Below are 23,803 nucleotides of genomic sequence, written 5' to 3' on the forward strand. Positions count from 1 at the left end.
TACTCCATCTGCCAATGTTTGCCCACTCACTTAGCCTGTCTATATCCCTTTGCAGATTCTTTGAGTACTCTACACAACTTGCTTTCCCACTCATCTTTGTATCATCCGCAAACTTGGCTACATTACATTCGGTCCCTTCATCCAATTCATTAATGTAGATTTTAAATAGTTGAGGCCCCAGCACCGATCCCTGTGGCACCCCACTAGTTACCGTTTGCCAAGCGGAAAATGACCCATTTATCCCGACTCTCTGCTTTCTGTTAGTTAGCCAATTCTCTATCCATCCATGCTAATATATTACCCCCAACTCCGTGAGCTCTTATCTTATGCAGTAACCTTTTATGTGGCACCTTATCAAATGCCTTCTGGAAATCCAAATACACCACATCCACTGGCTCACCTTTGTCCACCCTGCTCGTTACATCCTCAAACTACTCCAGCAAATTTGTCAAACATGATTTCCCTTTCATTAAACCATGCTGACTCTGCTTGACTGCATTATGATTTTCCAAATGCCCTGCTACTGCTTCCTTAATGAAGGACTCCAGCATTTTCCCAGTGACAGATGTTAGGCTAACTGGTCTATAGTTTCCTGCTTTCTGTCTCCCTCCTTTCTTAAATAGGGGTGTTGCATTTGCAGTTTTCCAATCCGCTGGGACCTCTCCAGAGTCCAGGGAATTTTGGTATATTGCAACCAATGCATCCACTATCTCTGCAGCCACTTCTTTTAAGACCCTGGGATGCAGGCCATCTGGTCCAGGGGACTTGTCGTCTTTTAGTCCCATTATTTTACCAAGTACTATTTCCTTAGTGATAGTGATTGTCTTTAGTTCCCCCCTCCCTATGGCCCCTTGATTATCCATTATTGGGATGTTGTTAGTGTCTTCTACCGTGAAGACAGATACAAAATATTTGTTCAGAGTCTCTGCCATTTCCCCGTTCCCCATTATTAATTCCCCAGTCTCATCCTCTAAGGGACCAACATTTACTTTAGCTACTCTTCCTTTTTATATACCTGTAGAAGCTCTTACTATCTGTTTTAATATTTCTTACCAGTTTACTCTCATAATTCATCTCTCTCATTATTTTTTAGTCATCCTTTGCTGGTTTTTAAAAATTTCCCAATCCTCTGATCTCCCACCAATCTTGGCAACATTGTATGCCTTCGTTTTCAATTTGATACCATCCTTTACTTCGTTAGTTAGCCACGGATGGTGCTCCTTTCTCTTAAAATCTTTCTCACTGGAATATATTTTTGTTGAGAGTTATGAAATATCTCCTTAAATGTCCGCCACTGCATTTCAACTGTCTTATCCTTTAATTTATTTTTCAAGTCCACTTTAGCCAGTTCTGCCCTTATGCCATTGTAATTGCCTTTGTTTAAGATCAGGACACTGGTTTGAGAGACAACTTTCTCACCCTCCAACTGAATTTGAAATTCAACCACGTTATGATCACTCTTTCCTAGAGGATCCTTTACTCTGAGATCATTTATTCATTGTCTCATTACACAGTACCAGATCCAAGATAGCCTGCTCCCTGGTTGGTTTCATTACATGTTGTTCTAGGAAACCATCCCGGATGCACTCTATGAACTCCTCCTCAAGGCTACCATGGCCAATTTGATTTGTCCAATCAATATGGAGATTAAAATCACCCATAATTATTACCGTATCTTTTTTACAGGCCTCCATTATTTGTTGATTTATACTCTGTCCAACAGTATTGCTACTGTTCGGGGGCCTGTAGACTATGCCCACCAGAGACCGTTTCCCCTTAATGGCCCAGTAATTCTGGGCACAACGCGTGAGTAAGGACGGGGTACTCACGCGTGTGCCCAGAGGAATTGCCGGTTTTCAGCATGCACAGCGCATGCGCTGAAAACCGGCATTTCCTATCCTCTGACCCAAGGGGTTAAGAGGCAGAACGTGCGCGACTGCACAGGCAACGCGTGCGCAGTGAAATTCCTTTTTTTTTCAGGGTTGCGCGTGTGTAAAGGCCTCCGGTCTTTACACATAGAAAAACCACACGTAAGTTCTTAGTTTTTCAGGTAAGTGGGCTTTTAGTACAATTGAGACATTTTTTTCCCACAGGTTTGTTATTTTTAAAGAATTTACAGTAAGGCAAGTTTAGTTTTAGCCCCGATTTTATAAAAAAAAAAAATTCAAATTATTGTTTAAAATAGTTTTTCAGAGTTCTTTATTGTTCACTTAAGTAGTGCAATGTTTTTTTTAATTTTTTTTCAGGTTTAAGTAGTGTTTTGGGGCCAGGAGTTTTCATGAGTTTGACAGCTCTTTCTGTCAAACTCATGAATGAGTTTCCCCTCCCCTGATTGGCTGCACAGTGCTCACCTGATCCCAGCCGGCACATCGCACTAACTACGCCGCTGGATCAGGTAAGCACATCGCGCCGACATCTGAACCGGGCCAGTGACAGGAAATGCAAGCAGGCCCGGGCTTCAGATGTCGGCGCGCCGGGTGAGTGCACATCGGGGGCTTGCACGTGCGGCAAGCACCCGATCCTAATTTCAGGGCCAATATTTTTTATCTCCACCCAAACTGATTCTACATCTTGATCTTCTGAGCCAATATCACTCCTCACCACTGCACTGATACCATCCTTTACCAACAAAGCCACCCCACCTCCCTTTCCTTTCTGTCTATCCTTCCGAATTGTCAAATACCCTGGAATATTCAGTTCCCAGCCCAGGTCACCTTGCAACCACGTCTCTGTAATGGCGATCAGATCGTACCCATTTGTATCTGTTTGTGCCATCAATTCACCTATCTTGTTACAAATGCTGCGTGCATTCAGATATAGAGCTTTTAACTTTGTCTTTTTACCATTTTCTGTTGCACTCTTATTTTTAATCATTCTGTCCCTTCCTGTCACACTCTGGTTATTATTTCCCCCTTCTCTATCCTGCTCTATTGCTTTCTCATTTCTCATTGACTTTTTAAATTCCTGATCACCTGGACCCTCCCCTCAACTATTTAGTTTAAAGCCCTCTCTACAGCCCTAGTTATTCGATTCACCGGGACTCTAGCCCCAGCATGGTTCAAGTGAAGCCTGTCCAAACAGAACAGCTCCCTCTTATCCCAGTACTGGTGCCAGTGCCCCACAAATCGAAACCCATTTCTCCCACACCAGTCTTTGAGCCACTCGTTCATTTCTCTGATCTTGTCTTGTGAAATTGATTGGGTTTTTTGGAAGCTACAGGCCTGCTAAAATTCAAAAATGGCATCCGCGATGCACGCGCACACTTCCGATGGGAAGTGCGGCGGGCGCCATATTTGTAAAGGGGTATGCAGAGCAGGTTGATCATGACGTCAGTCAGTGATTTGACACTGTGCCTCTGAACTTTTATGCGTCTGTCTCCTTCCAGGATGCTGCTGGAGATATAAGCAACATCTTGCATTTTTCAGTACATTGCTGCAAAAGGGAGTTCACTGAGGCTCTCTATAAAAGAGAGTCAGCTTCATGTCATTCACTCTTGCCAGAGACAAGCAGGCGGAGCGAGCACGAGAGTTTGCTCGGGTTGCAGGCCTCCCCATGGTGCAGGGTGCCATTGACTGCACACGCATTTCCTTGCGTGCACCTCATGTTAACTCTGCCATTTTCCTGAACCAAACGGGATTCCACTCAATGTGCGGCTGGTATGTGACCACAGGCTGCGCATCATGCAGGTCAAGGCCTGGTATCCTGGCAGCAGTCATGATTTGTTCATTCTGCGGCAGTCCTCTGTGCCAGCTGTATTTGAACCAAATCAAAGGCTGGCTACTAGGCAACAAGGGTTATCCACTCATGACATGGCTCATGACATAAGAACATAAGAAATAGGAGCAGAAGTAGGCCATTCGGCCCTTCAAGCCTGCTCCGCCTTTCATGGCTGATCTTCTTCCTCAACTCCATTCACCGGCCCTGTCGCCATATCCCTTGATGCCTTTACTAGTCAGAAATCTATCGACTTCTGTTTTGAATATACCCAATGACTGAGCCTCCACAGCCCTCTGGGGTAGAGAATTCCAAAGATTCACAACCCTCTGTGTGAAGAAATTTCTTCTCATCTCAGTCCTGAATGGCCTACCCTTTATCCTGAGGCTGTGGCCCCTGGTTCTAGACTCCCCAGCCAAGGGAAACATTCTCCCAGCATCCACCCTATCAAGCCCTGTAATAATTTTGTATGCTTCAATGAGATCCCCTCTCATTCTTCTGAAATCAAGAGAGTACAGGCCTAGTTTACTCAATCTCTTCTCATACGACAGTCCCGCCATCCCAGGAATCAATCTCGTGAACCTTCGCTGCACTCCCTCTATGGCAAGTATATCCTTCCTTAGGTAAGGAGACCAAAATTTTACACAGTATCCAGGTGTGGTCTCACCAAGGCCCTATATAATTGGAGTAAGACTTCTTTCCTCCTGTACTCAAATCCTCTTGTAATGAAGGCCAGCATACCATTTGCCTTCCTAATGGCTTGCTGCACCTGCACATTCACTTTCAGTGACTCATGTACAAGGACACCCAGATGCCTTTGAGCATCTGCATTCCCCAATCTTTCACCATTTAGGAAATACTCTGCCTTTCTGTTTTTTCTACATTTATCCACATTATATTCCATCTGCCATGTTCTCGCCCACTCACTGAGCCTGTCGAGACCCTGGTCCGTAACCTACGAACACCTGTACAGCAGGCATTTAATGAGAGCCATGCTGCCACAAGGAATATTATAGAGCACACCATTGGCTTCCTCAAGCCACGCTTCCGCTGCCTGGACTGCTCTGGAATAGCCGTGCAGTGCTCAGCTGAACGGGTCTCAAGATTTTTGGTGGTATGCTGCACAACCTTGCCATTTTGAGGGAGCAGCCCTTGCTACCGCCTATCACGTGAGAAGCTAACGAGGAGGAAGTGGAGGAGGAGAAAGAGGAGGAACAGGAAGGGAGGCTGTAACGTAGACAGCCCCTTTCTGCTAGGGCTCTATGTGATCAAATAGTTAATGAGCGATACTAGTAACCTCAACCACATCTCTCCATTCACCAACAGCCCCACACTCTTTACCTTTGCTCTGTCATTGACCATCACAGCATCCTTTTTCCCACAATGCAAAAATAAAGGCCAACACAAAATATACATTCCAATGCAAATTTCTAAATTAAATCATGACATAATGCATACAAAATAAACTAATCACTGTTGTGCATTCCCTTAGTGCCTCTTCCATGTGTCTTCGCCTCTCCTAATGCTTCTACGAGGTGCTTCCCCAATGGCTATGTCATGGCTGGTGGAAGGTTGCTAACCTTCAGTTGATAAGACTGCAGATGGCCTTGGAGAGCGACCTCAAGCAGCTCTGGGCCTTGAAGGACCTGCTTCAGACTGCACCATCTCTGCCTGGGCTGGCTGACGGGCAACAGCAAGAGCACTGGCGGAGTGGCAGGGGTGGGAGCACGAATGTAGGCATCCTGAGGTTGAGCAGGTTTGTATTCCATGGAGTCACAGCCACTCTCCCGGGTGCCACCTCGACAATCCTAGTAATCTGTTGGAGAACAGATTGCTGGAGTGCTGTGACGCCCTGAGAATCCCTTGGAACACTGGTATCCAGAGCCATTATGACAGCAGTCTGAGCTTCCACTGCAGCATTCAGACTTTTGGTGGAAGCTGCTTGTGCTGCAGTGGAATCTGAGACATCAGCCATCAGTTGCTGCATCATGATTGGTTCCACGGGGAAAGGATGGGCTTCAAGCTCTGTGCAAAGCCCTATGCCGAGTTGGTGCTGGACTCCTCCAAGCTCTTTGACATTGAGTGCAGGCTTTCCAGCAGGGTTCCCAGTGCAGCAAGCATTTGGGTGGGTACACCCATCAGCCTTCTTCTGTAGCCTGGACCATCAATGTCCTCATCTGAGTCCGCTGCAGCAGAGTTAGCACCTGAGCTATCTTTCCCCCTGCCCCCCCCCCCGCCCTCGCTCCTGCTCACTTGTGCCCAATGTCTCACCACATGCACATCCCTCCTCTGTGCAGTGTCAGTATCTGAGCTGGTGGCTGCAACTGTGAGATCGAGTGACGGTGTCTCTTCAACTTCACTTTCTTCTACCTCTTCCTCCACTGCCCGGGCAGGTTCCAGTTCTTGAGTATCTGAATTGGTAAAGGGATAAGGGTTGGGTTGTAGTGAGGGGAGAGGAGAAAGTAAGAAGTGCATGCTTACACCCTCTGCAGCTTCTCAGTCAGAAAAGATTGAGGAATGAGGGAGAAGTGGGATGAGAGAAGGAGGATTAAGTATGCTGATGCCCTCATTATCAATCACTTCAGCCCCGTCGATGGCCATTGCTTCAGCGATGCCCTTTCCAATGATGGCTAGCACTGTCTCCACCATGGGGGTTAAAACATGCAGGCTCGCTTCTCCCCCTCCAGTTAATTCCTGCTGCCTCCTGTTGTGTGCCACCTTCTCCTGAAAGAAAGAGGGAAGTGTGTCAGTGAGTGTCGTGCAATATGTTTGGATGATGTGGTTGTCATGGTTGAAAGCTACCAGTGTGTGTGAGATGTGGGTGTGAGGTTTGCAACAGTGCTAAGTGTGTGGTAAAGAATATGAATGGTAGGGTTGAGCCCTGATCGATAGAGATTGTTGGTAGGTGGGTGATGAGGATGTAGTGAATTGAGCAGTGGATGAGAGTAGTGGTGCAGTTGGTAGGATATGGCATTTGAAGATAAACTCACTGACCTTGACAACTCATGTCAGATCATTTAACTCCTTCCTGTACTGCATCCAGGTTTTTACAGCTATAATCCTGGCATTGACCTCCGCCGCAATCTCTTCCTACTGCCTCCTGAGCATGTGTCTGAAGGGCCTCGTGCCCCACTGAGGATACAGGACATCTCTCCTCCATTCCACCTCTTCCACCAAGACCTCCAGTGCAGTGTCTGAAAACCTTGGTGCACGTTGTCTACCATGGTCAGCCATTGCTGAATCTTCCACAGCACACTTTTGAAAATACTCTCAGCACCTCCAGCAGAGACAATACACCTTCCCTTTAAGAGGTGCAGGCTGCCTTTAAGTAGCGCTAGGCACTTGCAATATTGGTCCCCCTGCTGATGCGTGTAGCCAATAAACAGCGCGAGGAGCGCTGGCGGCATGCAGCAATCATGGAAACGAACAGGCAGCACAAATTTCACGTCCTGCCTGCATTGCAATCAATGGACACATTGCGATCCCAGGGGCCATTTTCAGGGGTTATCCATTTAACCCCCATTATGTTTAATGAAGGTACAGAAGACCTGGAGAGCTTGTCCTGGGGTGTCAACCTACATTCCAACAGTGACTACACTTTAAAAAGTACTTCATTGGCTGTAAAGCGCTTTGGGACGTCCTGAGGTCGTGAAAGACGCTATATAAATGCAAGTCTTTCTTTAACCAAGAAGCCGGACTTTCCCTCGGCTTAACCCTCTGATTGCCTCTATGGATTTTACTTGCTTGGGTGCTGTGTGGGAACTCGTTGGCAAGTTGCATTTCTTGGTTAAGACAGGATTTTCATGTCCTTGATCGATCCTGTCATATCTCTGGTGCACCCACCACAATTTTCAGAATCTGCGCTTCTGACTTGAAAATAGTTTTTCATCAATAAAAAAGCTGGAAACTGAACTTCTTGAACATGTCCAATATGTTAGAAATAGCCATTTTCCCTGAGTTTTTTTTAGCATTTTTGTTTCTGATGTTTTATGATTTGCCTGCCGTTGCTGTTGCCCATATAGTGTACACAGGATTTGTTGCACATCCCTTCAAAAAGTAGTTTTCCAGTTTTCGGGGCCGGGGGCAAACAATTTCTAATTCTTCACTCTTTAGAACACGCACATAGACACACTTCCTCACCCCTAACGCACACATGCATTGTTCCCCCATACTGCACAATACCCACACATTCTTCATACACCCACGCACACTTGCGCAGCACACGCACATCTAGCCACATACACATGTTCCCGACCAAGAGAGTCAGCTATAAAGAGGACTCCCAGAGAAGAGGTGAGATCATTAAAAGATGCGAATGGCCTTAAGATTGAGGATGAGCACAAGATTCCAAATATTCCGAACGAGTACTTCCTCCAAGTATTGGCAAAGAAGACGTGAACAATAGCCCCTCCTCACAAAGCAATACCAAGGCAGCCAATTTGCGCACAGCAACTTCCCACAATCAGCAATGCAATAATGACCAAATAATCTGTTAGTGATGTTGGTTAAGGGATAAATATTGGCCAGGACACCAGGGAGAACTCACCTGCGCTTCTTCGAATAGTGCCATGGGCAATGTACCCTCTAATTGTTTTTGGTCCGCGCGGTCCCTTCAAAATTCCGCACCAGTTTTTCTATTTAAAAATGGGCTCACCAGCTGCGTGAGATCTTCAGAGCACCGTGCGGCCACACAGTTTAAAGGGAATATTGGCCGTGGGATCTCTTAAGTCCACCTATGAGGGCAGACAGGTCCTCGGTTTAACAAAAGACGACACCTCCAACGGTGCAGCACTCCTTCAGTACTGCACTGGAGTGTCGGCCTAGATTATGTGCTCAAGGAGTGGGACTTGATCCCACGATTTTCTGACTCGGAGGCGAGAGGGCTACCGCTGAGCTGAGACTGACACCTTTTCATCATCTATTATGAGCAGGTCAGTGAATATTTAGGAGGTACCAGTGGATTTAAAACAGGCTAATGTGGTACCCATAATTCAAGAAGGGTAAGAAAGCAGGCACAGGCAATTATAGACCAATTTCAGGTAAAATAATGGAATTAATGGCCTGAAGTAAACTTGAGGATCATTTGTACAACAACCCAGTAAACAGCAGTCAACACAGCTTTTGACGGGGAAGATCCTGCCTGAAAATCTACTTGATTTCTTTGAGGAAGTGACAACCCAGCTCAACCGTACATGTTTAGACTTCCAAAGGTATTTGATAAACTTTAACCTTAATTAAGCTCAAAGCTGTGGGGATTCTGGGCAAAACTTAGGAATGGGATACGAAATTGTCTGAAGAGTAGAAAACACAGGTACTGGTTAGAGGGGTAATGTAAAGTTTGCAGGTAAGTACTCAGTAGAGTGTTTCAGGACTCAGTGTTCTAATTTACATCAATATCATGGCACAATGCCAAACTAGGAGAGGTAATGAAATCGAAGGAGGCAACCTAGAAATTACTGAATAAGCTAAACAAAGTTTGTAAGTCATGGCAGATAAAATTTTATGCACGTAAGTGTAAAGTATTACACACAGAAAGAAAAATGGGTGCTGTATATACTCTATGAATGGTGTTGAAATATCTATGGATCAAGATGAAAGAGACCTAGGCGTCTGTAGACTCAGTGCTCAACATGTCCCACCAATGTAGAGCAGCAATCACACGACCAATAGAATGATGAACTGTACAACCAGGACTGATATCAGAAGCTGCTTCTTCACGCAGTGTAATCAACACTTGGAATGGACTAATACAGAAGCAAAATATTGCGGATGCTGAAACTCTGAAATAGAAACTGAAAATGCTGGAAATACTCAGTAGGTCAGGCAGCATCTGTGGAGAAAAACAGAGTTCATGTTCCAGGTCGTGAAAGCCATTTACTCTGGTAAAGTTTTTCTTTAATTCACTCATGGGATGTAGGCGTCGCTGGCAAGGCCAGCATTTATTACCCATCCCTAGTTGCCCTTGAGAAGGTGGTGGTGAGCCATCTTCTTGAACCGCTGCAGTCCGTGTGGTGAGGGTACTCCCACAGTGCTGTTAGGTAGGGAGTTCCAGGATTTTGACCCAGCGACGATGAAGGAACAGCGATATACTTCCAAGTCAGGATGGTGTGTGACTTGGAGGGGAACTTGGAGCTGGTGGTGTTCCCATGTGCCTGCTGCCCTTGTCCTTCTAGGTGGAAGAGGTCGCGGGTTTGCTCACAACCTATCTTTGAAAGGACCAAATGAACTAATCTCAGTGATAATTGCAACAACAAACCTGCATTTTTGCAGTGCTTTTAATGTTAATAAAATGACCCCAGGTGCTTCACAGAGGAGAGAAACTTATACTTTGCATAAGTGAGAGAATTAGGAGAGCTGACCTGGGGTTGGAAAATAAGATTGAGAAGGTGTTTAAAAGCAGGGAGGATGGGTTTAAAAAGAGAGTTCCATAAAGTAAGGCCTAGACAGCTGAAAGATCTGCCATTGATGGTAGAATGGGGATGGGAGAGGAGCAAAGTGCAGGCCAGAATTTTGAGGAAAAATTGGCTCTGTTGGGGTTGGGGGACAAGATTGGAGGAGGTCACCAAGGTAGGGTAGACAAAGGCTGTGGAGAGATTTGCAGATAAGGATTAGGATTGTGAAATAGAAGCACTGGGGAATAGGAAGCCAATGTATGTTGAGAAGGATTGGAGTGATGGACAGTGGGACCGGATGGGGCAGCAGATGTTTGGATGAATTGTAGTTTGTGAGGGCGGAGCTCGGGCGGCTGGCAAGGAGAGCATTAGAAATATAAAGTTGGGAGGTGACAAAAGCATGGTTTCAGTGGTGGTGGGAGTAAGGTGGGCAGTGTTGCAGAAATAAGCCATCGTGGTGGCTAGCATGTGGGGTTTGAAGTTCACTTCTGGGTTGCATAGTTTACCAACATTGCGGATCATTTGGTTCAGCCTGAGTGAGCAGTCGGAGAGGGAGGTGGAATCAGTTGTAAGAGTACAGTGAGTACAGTGTTTTTGGTGGGGATGGAATACAATGGCTTTGGTCTTCCAAGTGTTCAATTGGAGAAAATTCTGGCTGATCAATGGCTTGATTTTGATGAGGCGGTCTGGCAGCAGAGAGATAGCTGCGGAGTTGAGGAAAGTGGTGGAGAGATAGAACTGGGTGCTGTCATTTTACAGAGAGTAACTGATCCAGATACACTCCAACATTTCCCTGTCTACCATATATCACTCACTGCTAATTTGATTTTTTTTTATGTGATCTTTTAGATGTATATCACTCTTAAAAACAAACCATGAAAAGCCTATCCCTCACCTCTGTCCTCCAAATGCTCTCTCTCGCTCCTTCTTTCACTTTCTCTATTAACCTTACTTCTCTTTCTCTACTTTCTCTATTTTATTGATGCAACTGTTGATTGGTCCTTGCACAAACTTGCATATGAGCACACCTTCTACCCATGGTAGAATAATTCATCGTGCCTACAGGAAAGGAGGGGAGAAAATTGGATGGAAAACCATATCTTCTTGCTGATCAGAAATGGCACCGTTTTGTTTATGGCTCTTTTAATCTACAGCGTGGAGTCCACCTGAAATCTGTACAGGCAGAAGAAAAAAATAATTTACACCTAACCAACTCAATTGACTGACTGGCTCAGCCAGTCAGCACACTGCCTGATGTGGCACTGAGATAGCTGATCTCAGCTGGGTTGGTGAGAGAGACACCACAATTGCCTCAGTACCCCTACATTAGGGAGCGAGGGCAAACATCAACCCAGTTCCTGCTCCTGATCACTATCCAGTGACCCTGGAAAGTAATTGTGTATAGACTTTGGCTCACGAAACAATCAGAGTCGGCTGTGGAGTGCCCTCTCACAGACAGTTTGATAGCCTGCTGACGCTCACTGTCTAGCCTCACAATTACTGCCCAAGCTACTAGATCGAGCCAGTGAGCTGTACCCAAGAGTGAGTCAACAACTTCAGAATAGGAAGAGAGAAAAATTAAATACACTTATGTCACAGCCGTTTAAGCATGGGTTTGTCAGTTAGTTTGCGGTTGGTGCCACTCATTTAATTTTGCATAAACCCCCATCATCTATATCTTTAATATATCTGTTAAAAGCTTTTTAAATGCTCATTGTTACCCTATTGGTAATTTAATTGTTCTGTTGACAGGGCCCATTCAAGGAGTTTGCCATGATTCTTGGAGAGATGAAAAAGAAGTTTAGCCCGGAGAATGACCCGATTTGCACGTACCTGGTGACGGCGAGAAGTGGCAACGACCTGGGTATACGAGCCATTAAAACTCTGCGTGAGTGGGGACTCAAGATAGACGAAGCTTTCTTTATGGCAGGGGCTCCGAAAGGCCCAATTTTATCCCACATCCAACCTCACATTTTCTTTGACAATAATACGCATAACATCAAAGGAGCACGTGCAGTTGGAACTCCAGCTGCCCTTGTGCCAACTTGGTGCGAATAGTTTGAGTTGGCACTTCCCCCACATGGGTACAGTGGCAGTTTTATGGGCCAGCATTATAGGGTTAATTTTCTGATTGTTCACTTTAGGGGCAGAGCCTCGCCAGCCAGGGGTCGCATATTGGGAAATTGCGTGCACACAGGCCGTGATTTTCCATCCATTAAAACCATGGGCTGCATATGCACGATTTGTTAATATGTACTTCCAACAGGTGAGGCTTCACACCAGGATCAAGTAGTTGGAAAATTTATCCTTGTATATTTGTAGCCTTCCTTCATAGAATCATAGAATGGTTACAGCACAGAAGAAGGCCATTCGGCCTGTTGTGCCCGTGCCAACTCTCAGCTAGTCCCACTCCCCTGCCCTTTCCCTGTAGCCCTGCCAGTTTTTTTCCTTCAGATACTTATCCAATTTCCTTTTGAAAGATAAGATTGAGTCTGCCTCCACCACCCTTTCAGGCAGTGCATTCCAGATCATAACCACTCATTGCATAAAAAAAGTTTTTTCTTACGCCGCCTTTGGTTCTTTTGCCAATCTCCTTAAATCTGTGTCCTCTTGATACTTTGTGGGGCCAAGGTGAGCAGTAACTCTCCTGAACCTCTGTGACTTACCTGACCAGCCGCCTCTTTACACCCGCTTGAGGCAGGCAGCTAGCCAATGGGACGGTAAAATCGACTGGGCCTCCCACGGAGACACCGGGCGGGAAGTTTGACAGACACCCACTCCACCCACCTCCCCCCTGGTTTCCCACCTAGGACTTAATGTCTGGCTGTAACTGCATGTTTTTTATCAGTGGCCCTGCCCAAAGGGAAGAGATCCTCTGGTAGAAATGTGCTGCTCTGTGGAGTTTTTATTTATATAGAGAGAGTGACAGTTGCTCATACATAGAATAGTTCCTCCTCTGTGGAGCCCTGTATATCCTCCAGTTTTTCAACTTGCCAATAAACACTAAAGCTGGAGGATCTGGTGAGCAGTATTACATGTGGAACCCTATCAGTTTGCAGCTACACTAATATAAGTATTGGAAGGTGGATATGCCCCAGGAAGGAATCCAGGCCTTGGTTTACATCATCCCATTGTGTGTGATTCACTGTTGTACTGTTGGAATAGAGGGTGTACAGAAGTCCTGCAAAGGGGATTATTTTCAAAAGTTAACAGTGAGGCAAAACCGAAAACTGTCCAGGGTCCATTCAGAGCCAAGTATTAGGCTTGAAGAATAGTCACTATTGCTCCTTTAAGTGTTCTTGATGGCCTCTGTAGTAGTGTTGGTATAGTTCAATCTGGTATAATTTTTGGAGTTCTGAGGAGTTATTTTGGGTGAGGGATTGTGTTTTCTTTCAGCTGTATTCCTTTTTGCTACATTGGGATGCTGACAAACTATTTGCGTAATTTAGGGAGCGGCGTTTGAGAATAATATAAATGTCTCTGTAATCTTTAAAGTTTGTGTTGAAACACAAATCGGGTTGGCAGCAGAAACTGCAGCTAAACTATTACATCTAAGAAATGAGCCATGACAAGAGACCAAATATATCCAACGCACTCGGCCCACAAGCTACTTGCATTCCAATAGTATGATGGCTTCATAAAAACATATATCTGAATCTGAAATAAGACTTGTTCCTTAGCTTATAATAGCTTATATTTGTTTTTTAAATATATCTTTTTTATTTATTTATAGATGGTTACCCCTCCCACCCGCCCCCCCCCCCCCCCCGTTAATGGCTCAGTGAGATGTTACACTGAATGGGTGAGCAGTATAGACCAGGAAAGTCCCAAGTTTGATTCCTGTTTTGTGTTGAATTAGCTGATCTCAACTAGGGGAGGAGTAGGAATTCTACAGTTTGCCATAGCAACCCTGGATTAGGGAGGAGGGCATTGGCTTGGGTTCCTCCCCCCCCCCCCCAACCCCCTGATCACTATCTAGTGACTCCTGCAGTGAGTGCATGTGTGTGGATGTCAGGTAAAGATGGCATGAGTCCTGGTTATATTGCTCTCCCCATGGACGAATGACTTGGCATTTACTGACTAGGTTCGCACATGGAGAATGATTTGGTTGAGGACTACTGATACCAGTGGAACCGTACTCCAGAAAGAAAGCAGTACATTCAGGACAGACGAAGGGAGCAATGATTAGCAACTGCACGTCATGAATGATAATGTTCCAGTATTGTAGAACCTGTGCTGTCGGTGAGGAACCGAACTTTTGTTTGAACACATCCAAAAATGAAATAAAACATTACAAAATTCCAGAGTTACATTCTTCCAACTTGAGAGCGAATTACCAACCATGTAATCGGTGAGGGCTGCAGTTGCTGTCGTTGTCCATGCTGAATGATCACAACCATTTTGTTTTGGAGAGAAAACTAGTGAATTGTGATTTATAAATGATTTTATACAAAACGGAAGAGATTTTGTTTGAATTTTCTTATGTAAGCAGAGAATTTAAGACTCCACGCTGTGAGCTCCTGTTTGAATGGTATCTTGCAAGTTCTTGGCATGTGAAATGTTTTGCTCTTGCTTATGCAGGCTGCTTCTAATGGTACTAGAATCCTCTATTCTTGTGGTAGAAGGGTGCGGGGGGAGCGGTGGAGGCAAGAAAAAGCTGTACCGACCAGTCTGTCACTACAGAAAGGCACCTTCTGGTGTTGAGGAATTGAGGAGGGCTATGTCCACAGGCCACACCATATCTCCCCGTCCTTGAACTAAAGATGACGATGAGTGGAAAAATAGAACTACAATGAAACATTTTTTTTTAATGTTGATATTGTTCCAACCTTCTCCCCACAGGCTGGGCATTGAACTGGAGAGTGCTGGTCCGTATGGCTAGGTATCATTGCACTTTTAAATCTATAGCTTGCTTAAACCTGTCACTAATGGGCTTTTTAGGTTTGAACAAAGTGGTATAAAAATGCAGTCTGTAATATAGCTTAGATTATGTGGACGACAGGGTACTCTATAAGCCTTGCAATACCTGAGACAGTCTTACAAGGCAATACCATACAATAGATTACATTATGTCATAATCTGCAAGAGCAAAGCCTAAGTCTATATAATCTATATTTAGATTAGATCAGCAGGAGAATTGGGCAGTTAGTTCCACAGTCACAGGGCTGAATATTTAATAAGACTGTGGTTATACTGTAACTATCAATCTTGATAAGTATACTTCTTGTAGGGAAATAACATGGGGAATAGAGACCTTGTAGGGTAATAGCACACTGTGTGTGTCTGTGTGTGTGCGTCAGAGGAATAGCACATCCTGTATATATATATATATGATGACAGGGTAATAGAGCACACTGTAGCCCAGAAATTCCGCTCTTTCACAGGGTGAAATTGGGGTGCTTGGCGTGAAATTGGTGCACACCTTGCGTTTCTGTCCCTTTATAACTGCGATGATCAACTTCATTGGAGGAGGCAGGCAATTCTCCACTCCATCCCGGCGTCAGCTGGAGGTATGTTTGGGGAGGGGGCCTTTTCTGAGCTGCACCAGAGATCCCGCCAGATAACACCAGCAGCACGGCTAGTGGCACATATGCCTGCAGGAAGCCGTGTCCATGTCACGTGGGCCTCACTAAGAAGAAATTTTCAAAACAGTTGATGCTAGAAGGATTGATTACGGTTTGGATCTAGGGCCTACCACAAGGGATCAGATCAGAAAGTCTTTTAAAACCTTACATTCCTTGGCCAGAGCAGTCTGTGGACCCTTTCACGGAGCAGTGAGGGGCTGCACCGACATCCCATCACTTCAGGTGAGTGGTCACCCCTTTAAGTGCCACTACGGGCTTGAGCAACCTACCTCCAGGATTTGGGATAGGGTTATGGCGGGGACAAAGCAGTGTATGAAGATCTGCTCGGGTGGCCGCCGCCCAGCCTATATTTTGGTTCGCAAAAAAGCGGGATGAAGTGGGAATTATTTTTTCAGTATACAACTGGTCTTTCATCCTTTTAAATATTGTAGCCCGAGTCATGTTTTCCTAGCCAAGGCTACTGGGAATTAGGTTTCAATTCTTGCCAATAAAAGTGCTGACAAACCATTGACATAGTCCAAGGTTAAGACTTCTCAAGGATTGGGTTCCATGCGAAATGGAATTTAGATTAAGTTGTAATTCAATCAAATTGTGCAATACTGTTCAGTATTAAGATGCCATTATGAACTAATTCTGTAAGCAGTATAATTCCTAATTCAAAAATGTAGCCCTTGCAATTATACATGCATACATACAAAACTGACAGGCAGGAAAAGACCAGCTGGTTTCATCAAGTTGCTTCTAGATTTGAGAACAGTTCAGTTACATTCCAATGTTAATACATTAGCTTTTTTGATGCTAATTTGGTATTTATTCTGTACTATACAAAGAATGAGTTGGCGCGTGCTGTCAACATCCCCAATAAACCCAACAGGTTTTACAAAATGTTCTTGTTTCTGTGCTCTTTCAAGCCTGTAATTGTCTCCACCTCACTGGGTCTGTATATACAGTGGAAGTGTAGAGACTTTGAATGCATAGACTTATCCATAATAAACAGCAGATATCTCTTTTTGTTTTGCAAGTGCATAGAGCACTGCTTGCCTGAAATAAGCCAACGCTGTTGGAGTGAAGCGAATGTAAAATGAATAACTTGTTCTTGCTGAGCTGCCAACGCAGTATTCTCTATCGCAAACACGTCGTCATCTCCAGAATCGACTATTCAAATGCTCTTCTGGCTGGCTTTCATCATTAGCCTCCGTCAAGCAGTTCAATCAGATCTATACTGCTTGTATCCTACCCCTCACCAAGTTCTGCTCACCCATCACCTCTGTCTTCACTGACCTACATTGACTCAACGCCTCAAATTTGAAATGTTCATCCTTGTGTTTAAATCCTTTCTTGTCCTCACCCCGCCTTCTCTGTAATCTCCTGCAGATCTACAACTCCCCCGCCCCGCACTCTCCATTCCTTTGACTCTAGGCTCTAGTGCATCCCCCTCCCTTCACTTCATCATTAGCGGCCATGCCTTTAGCAGCCGAGGCCCCATGCCCTAGAATTCCCCCAAGTCTTTCTACCTTTCCACCTCCCTCCTTCTTTGTGACACCTTACACTCCACCTCGTTGACCAAGCCTTTGGTCACCCTCTCTAAAATCTCCTCCTTCGGCTCAGCTTCCATTTTTTTTTCTTTACGCCTTGGAAGTATTTGGGATGTTTATCTACATTAAAGGCTTCATATAAATGTTGCACAACATTTTCTTTGCCAAGAAATCATTGTGAGAGGGTGCTGAGTGGGACAGTACTCAAGCCAGGAGTTAAAACATTCAGGAGCGAAGAGGAACTTGCTTGCCTAGATTTTATGACTGGTGTTGTTTTAACATCAGTTGTAGCCCATTCATTTTAACTGGATTACTGCTGCTGTTAAAATCTGTATGAAAATGTGGGTGCCACCCGTCCTACTCACCGGCACAAAGTGTTTGCTCACCAGTGAGTATTAAGGCACAAGTACCAACTTTGCACACACTCTCCTCTCAATTCTTCTCTCCTGAAGGCGCTGATTCTTGCTGGATTCTGACGACCTCCTCCTCATCAGCCCTCCAATAGCTCACCTAAACAACCATTCTTCAGATGTAAGCCTAGACACCAAAACCTGGATTTCTGATTGGAAAAGTGGGGTCAAGTGGGCACGTTGTACAGGCTCACCTAAACTTGCAATACAGAGGGCAAGCCTGGCCACATTTTCCAATGAGAGTTCCCTTCCTATTTTTGAATAAGCTGCATGCACAAGAGAAACTTGCCCAGAGAGCTTAGCCTGGCTGAGGATCTGAAACTCTTTAATGTGCTTTAGTTAGCCATTGAAGAGAAAATTGTGGTGGGGGCAGAGAAACTGCTCATAGTAGCACTGTTCCTTTTAATGATGAAGAGTTGGAGGTTCTGCTGCAAGAGGTGCCCCAAAGGAAGGTGCTCCTAATGGAGTTGAAGATATCCTCCAACAAATGCACAGGCACCGGTTGCATGGTGGGAGGTTGCTGAATGAGTCGATGCAGTTACCCAGGTCCCTTGAGTCTAGCTACGAATAAGGAAGAACTTTACTAGTAATAGGAGAAAGGTGAAGGTAATTGTACCCCTCTCTCTTGTACACCTTTCTCGCAGGGCCTGTCAAGCATAGCATAAATATAAGTTGACAACTCCCAAACCCTCTGGGAGGTACCAATTCAACCATTGCCTTTTTGCACACATTTCATTATGCCAAAGCTAGACGCCCCATATTTCTTGCAGATGGAGATAGCAGACATTGAATGGCAAACAGATGCTCAGGCTTCTAGGCCAAAGCCGCCGCCTTTAAGGGTATTTCTCAGGCATGTCAGTAACCAAGGATGCAGAGTTTGGTTCTGGTCTCCTCAGAATCATTTGTTCCCCTGCCATCTCTTCAGTTATCTTTTCCTTCCAAAAAGGCAGCCACTTTGGATTGCTGCTCACTGGTGCTATCATGCTCCCTTTTAGGATAATAGCTGCTGATGTACATAATGATGTTTCTGTGACCAAGGGGGCGATTTTGCCAGCCCTGGGGAGGTGGGTATGGAGGCGGGACTGCAGAATTTGGGAACCAGCCCCCAACCCGCCTCCAAGTCATCTTCCTCGGAGGCGGGTAGCCATCCCATGCCGGGTCCCGGAGACGAGAAGGGAATAAAGCCTATTAATTGCCTTGGTGTGGAGATGCCGGTGTTGGACTGGGGTGGACAAATGTAAAAAGTCACACAACACCAGGTTATAGTCCAACAGCTTTATTTGAAATCACAAACTTTCGGAGCACTGCTCCTTCGTCAGGTGAAGTGGAGAAATGCATAAAGACACAGCTTATATAGTCAGAGAATAATGTCAGATTTCTCCACTTCACCTGACGAAGGAGCAGCGCTCCGAAAGCTTGTGATTTCAAATAAAGCTGTTGGACTATAACCTGGTTTTGTGTGACTTCTTACATTTATTAATTGCCTGTTAACAGGCAGAAAATAGGATTATCCCCTTTTTGCCCTCACAAGTGCGGGCTTCCCAAAGGCTCCAAAACCCGCCAGGCCAGCGAGGCGAGCACTGGGTCTGCGGGGGTCGGGGGGTGCAAAAGTGTGGTGTGAAGTTAAGTGATGGGTGCAAGTGTGGAGAGGTGAGTATCTGAGGTAAATGCAAAGTGTTTTTAAAAGTGTACTTACTTTTGTTTCTTCCTGCAGGCTTCAGTCGGTGTGAATGCGGAGAGTCTCGGACCTCCGTGTTGCAGATGAGAGATGGCCGTTGCATTCTCAGATGCAACAACCATCTCGTTTCTGTAAAAGAAAGAAGTTTGATGAGGTCTTGAATTCAAGACCTCATCAAACTACAGAGAATGTCACTGTTTGACAGCTTCAGAGAGCTTTTGAGGATGAAACGCCATACGTTGACGTTCTCTGCAATCGGCTTTCCCATAATTGGCCTGCTAAGCCCGCTGGGTGGGTTTAACAAGGTCAATCAAGGGAAAATAGTGTTAATTGGCCACAAATCGATGGAGGCGGGACATCGACCCGCCAAGCAGCAGGCCCGCCTCCAACGCGCCCCCATTAACAAAATCGCCCCCCAAATATCAACTGAAACCTTTCTTGGCATGCAGTGCCATAGAGTTGATTTGAAAAACTCTGATGCCCAAATAAGTTCCATCTGCAATACCTTGCATTCAAGGGATGAGGCTCTGCATTCTGTCCAGGGTAGCTGATAGAGGGATTGCCCCTTGTAAACGTAGCATCTGTCACTTGCTTAATGGATGTGTGTACTGCAGATTGCCTGATGTAGTACATGCCCTTAGGTTGATTGGAAGAATTAAATAGCACTTCATACTGTGGTAACCTTTACTTCAACAAGAAGAGCCATTCTTGTTCCCGATGTTGTCTGCGGGGCAACCTGCAGTAGATGGTACAACTGTGTGAAGCACAATTGGTGAGATCTGTCCTCTAACATGCCCAGGTACATGGGGAGGGTACAAATATGGATCCCAGGAAGGTGGTGGGTGCATACAATATGCCTCAAGTGTCATTGCAACTACATTTTGTGGCCATTCAAGAACTCCTCTTCCTCATCTGAAATATCTAGAACATTTGGAAACTAGAAAGGAATATCCCTTACACTCCACTCTATATGGTGCCAGCAGGAATCAAGAGTAATGAAGGGAAGCACCAGTAGTCAGAAAAAACAAACTTGGCAAAGTTCTGAGCAAAAACAACTAATGCGCATAACAAAATACAGCATAATTGTTTGAAATACAGGGGAAAAAGGACTATTCTGCAGATGGACATTTAGCTACCTTTAAAAGCTTGCTTGAACAGACCAGGACCCACGATGCACCCACTTTAAAAGAGTCAGCAGTGCACTGTGGGCAGGCAAGGGAATTCCAGCGAGGGTCACATTTAAATAGTTATGAAATAGTGATAAGCACATAAGAATTAGGAGCAGGAGTAGGCCATACAGCCCTTCAAGCCTGCTCCGCCATTCAATAAGATCATGGCTGATCTTCGACCTCCTCTCCACTTTTCCGCCTGATCCCCGTATCCCTTGAATAAGGCCTATGAATGTTGGTAGCACTTTTCATATCAAAATCACTCATCAGGAATTCGGATTTCCCAACCCCTGTACACTAACTGCAAGGCTCCATGCCTTTCAAAAAATTTACTCCCAAGTGTCAGCAAGCTATTTTACTGTGAAAGGCATCACGGACAAACCTGATACTTACCAAACTCTTGTACTTACTAGGGGTGGTAACTGGATAGAAATCAGGAGCAGGACTCCCGGCTGATTTCCCTACCCTCCCACCCCCCACCCCCTACTCTGAGAGGGCTGAGACCAATTGCAGTACTCCAGTTGTGATCAGCTAACTCAGCACAGCCTGATAATCGAATGTGGGACCTTCTTGTCTACATGGCCCAGTACGACACTGGGCAGGGCCTGTGTCCACTGGGCCATTGGGAGAGTTCTGGGATATTTTATATTCTGTAAACCTAAGGACGTGGCCTAACTACTGATGTGTGAGTAATCTTTTACCAATTTGCATGAAATTCAAAGCTGGAATTTTTACACCTGTGACCTGCATTCTGATTTCCATGGTACATTAAAACAAGTTTGCTTCAATGCAATGTTTCTCTAATGACTGTCCTCAGGGCTAATTTGAAGTGGTCTTTACTGCTAATCTAAGTCATTAGTTTGGTACACTAATGTTAACTGATCCAAAAAGGAGAAATTTTCACCTCGGGCAACAAAACCAACAAACTGTACCATGGATTGGGAAGATAAATGATTCCTTTTTTATTTCTGCCTGTGAAACAAAGACAAGATCACAGTTACCAGTTGAAGTGCGTAGCTGCTGTGCCTGGATTATAAGTATTTCAAGGTCCAGTAGAATGGCAGCATTGTTAAATGCGACACATTTCTTGAGCAGATTATTGCAATTTAGTCTGAACCCTGTTTTCGTCATGCTTGCAGTCTCAACCAGAGCTCCTGATGCTGAGTAAATCTAACTAATGATGCCTATTTAGAGATTTAGCATTTAGAGATTTGAGTTGTAAAAAAATAAAGTATTTGAGTTGACCTTTGTTCAGTCCAGAACCACTTTTCCTCTTACCCACACGTCATAACCTGGTCCAACACGTGGTGTTTTGCAATTGCTCACAGGAAATTTTGTGATTTTAACTCTGAACACTTAATTGCTTTTTGATTCTTCTGCAAAGTTTGGAAAGAATGCCATGGGAGGATGAACTGCCAGCTTCTGTCCCTGTGGTCACTTTTAGGCAACCATCTTATTCATAACTTTAATTTGGCAATGTGTTGCAGGGCACTGAAGGAGTCAGTACAATCCTCGTCACTCACCTTATTGTGGGAAAGTACAGAGTGAAAGCCACTCATTTCTCAGCAACTGCTGTCACCCAGGTCCAAAGTAGAAGTGACAGAATCTTTGGGAACAGGTCAGCTAGGTATTGTAGCAAAATACTGCGGATGTTGGAAATCCGAAATAACAACAGAAAATGCTGGAAAAACTCAGCAGGTCAGGCAACATCCGTGGACAGAAATTTGAGTTGACGTTTCGGGTCGAACCCTTCTTCAAAACTGGAAAGAAAAGATAGATCGGAGGCAGGGCTGCGATCGGACAAAAGAATAAAAGAGACGAAGTAAAAAAGAGACAATAAAAGGTATTAGAAGCTAGACGAGATGGTAATAGGCTGAGATTGGGTGTAAAGTGTACTGGCAGGGCAAGGGATAGCTGCCAGGAGTGAGAGCGAAACAAAAGGAAAGGGGGGGAGGGGGGAAAGTGGAAAAATTACAAGAAAACGTAAACTCGAGGAACAGCACCTCATCTTCCGATTAGGCACTCTGCAGCCTTCCGGACTCAATATCGAGTTCAGCAATTTCAGATCATAACTTCGGCCCCTATTTCATTTTTTCTTGTAATTTTTCCACTCTTTCCCCCCTTCCCCCCTTTCCTTTTGTTTCGCTCTCACACCTGGCAGCTATCCCTTGCCCTGCCAGTACACTTCACACCCAATCTCAGCCTATTACCATCTCGTCTAGCTTCTAATACATTTTATTGTCTCTTTTTTACTTCTTTTGTCTCTTTTATTCTTTTGTCCGATCGCAGCCCTGCCTCCGATCTATCTTTTCTTTCCAGTTTTGAAGAAGGGTTCGACCCGAAACGTCAACTCAAATTTCTGTCCACGGATGTTGCCTGACCTGCTGAGTTTTTCCAGCATTTTCTGTTGTTATTTCAGCTAGGTATTGTGTTGTCTGGCTTTTAAAATCCAATCTTAAGCTTCTTAAAACCCAAGCTTGACGCAGCTTAATCCTAAAATCATAAGATAATTATGGGAGAAGTGAGTTTCAATTCGTGGGGCACTGGCACAAGTACTGGAGAAAGAGAGAGCTGTTCCGTTGGGATGGACTACACCTAAACCATGCTGGGACCAGAGTTCTAGCAAATCGAACAACTAGGGAGGTAGATAGGGCTTTAAACTAAATAAGAAAGTGGTGGGGGTGGGGGGGGGGTGTCCTGGTGGAGAGAAATCTAGAATGCTAAAGAGAAAAGACAAGGAAGCAGTGCAGGAAAGTGATTGGAGTAAGGATAACCAGAGTGTGTCAGGAAGGGACAGAGCGTACAAACAAAGGAGTGCACTAACAAATAGGGTCCGGGTAAGAAAAAATGGTAATAAGACAAATAAGGCCATAGTACAAAAAAATGTTAAGCTGTCTAAAAATGTTAAAAAGACAAATCTAAAGGCACTGTATCTGAATGCACGAAGCATTCGTAATAAGGTAGACAAATTAACAGTGCAAATAGCTGTAAACGGATATGATATAATTGTGATTACGGAGACATGGCTGCAGGGTGACCAAGACTGGGAGCTGAATATCCAGGGATATTCGATATTTAGGAAAGACAGGCAAAAAAGAAAAGGAGGTGGGGTGGCGTTGTTAGTAAAGGACAGAATCAGAGCAATAGTGAGAAAGGATATTGGCTCAGAAAATCAAGATGTAGAATCAGTCTGAGTAGAGCTAAGAAGCACCAAGGGGCAGAAAACATTGGTGGGAGTTGTCTATAGGCCTCCAAACAGTAGTGGTAAGGTAGGGGACGGCATCAAACAGGAAATTAGAGATGCATGTAACAACGGTACT

General features: G+C 44.9%; 1 protein-coding gene across 3 annotated transcripts in view; it reads left to right on the forward strand.

The window, feature by feature from the left end:
• LOC147106739 (cytosolic 5'-nucleotidase 1A) overlaps nt 1–16,576 on the forward strand; it is an 86,659-nt gene extending 70,083 nt beyond the window's left edge. For all 3 annotated transcript variants that reach the window (XM_086007814.1, XM_086007815.1, XM_086007816.1), the window contains exon 8: nt 11,859–16,576. In XM_086007814.1, the coding sequence (XP_085863940.1) occupies nt 11,859–12,164 (306 nt within the window). In that variant the 3' untranslated portion in view covers nt 12,165–16,576. The remainder of the gene's footprint in view (nt 1–11,858) is intronic.
• Nucleotides 16,577–23,803: the final 7,227 nt, after the last annotated feature.

Source organism: Somniosus microcephalus, chromosome 15 (assembly GCF_052327205.1).
Source record: "Somniosus microcephalus isolate GS21.2 chromosome 15, FLI_Smic_1.0, whole genome shotgun sequence".
Taxonomy (NCBI): domain Eukaryota; kingdom Metazoa; phylum Chordata; class Chondrichthyes; order Squaliformes; family Somniosidae; genus Somniosus; species Somniosus microcephalus.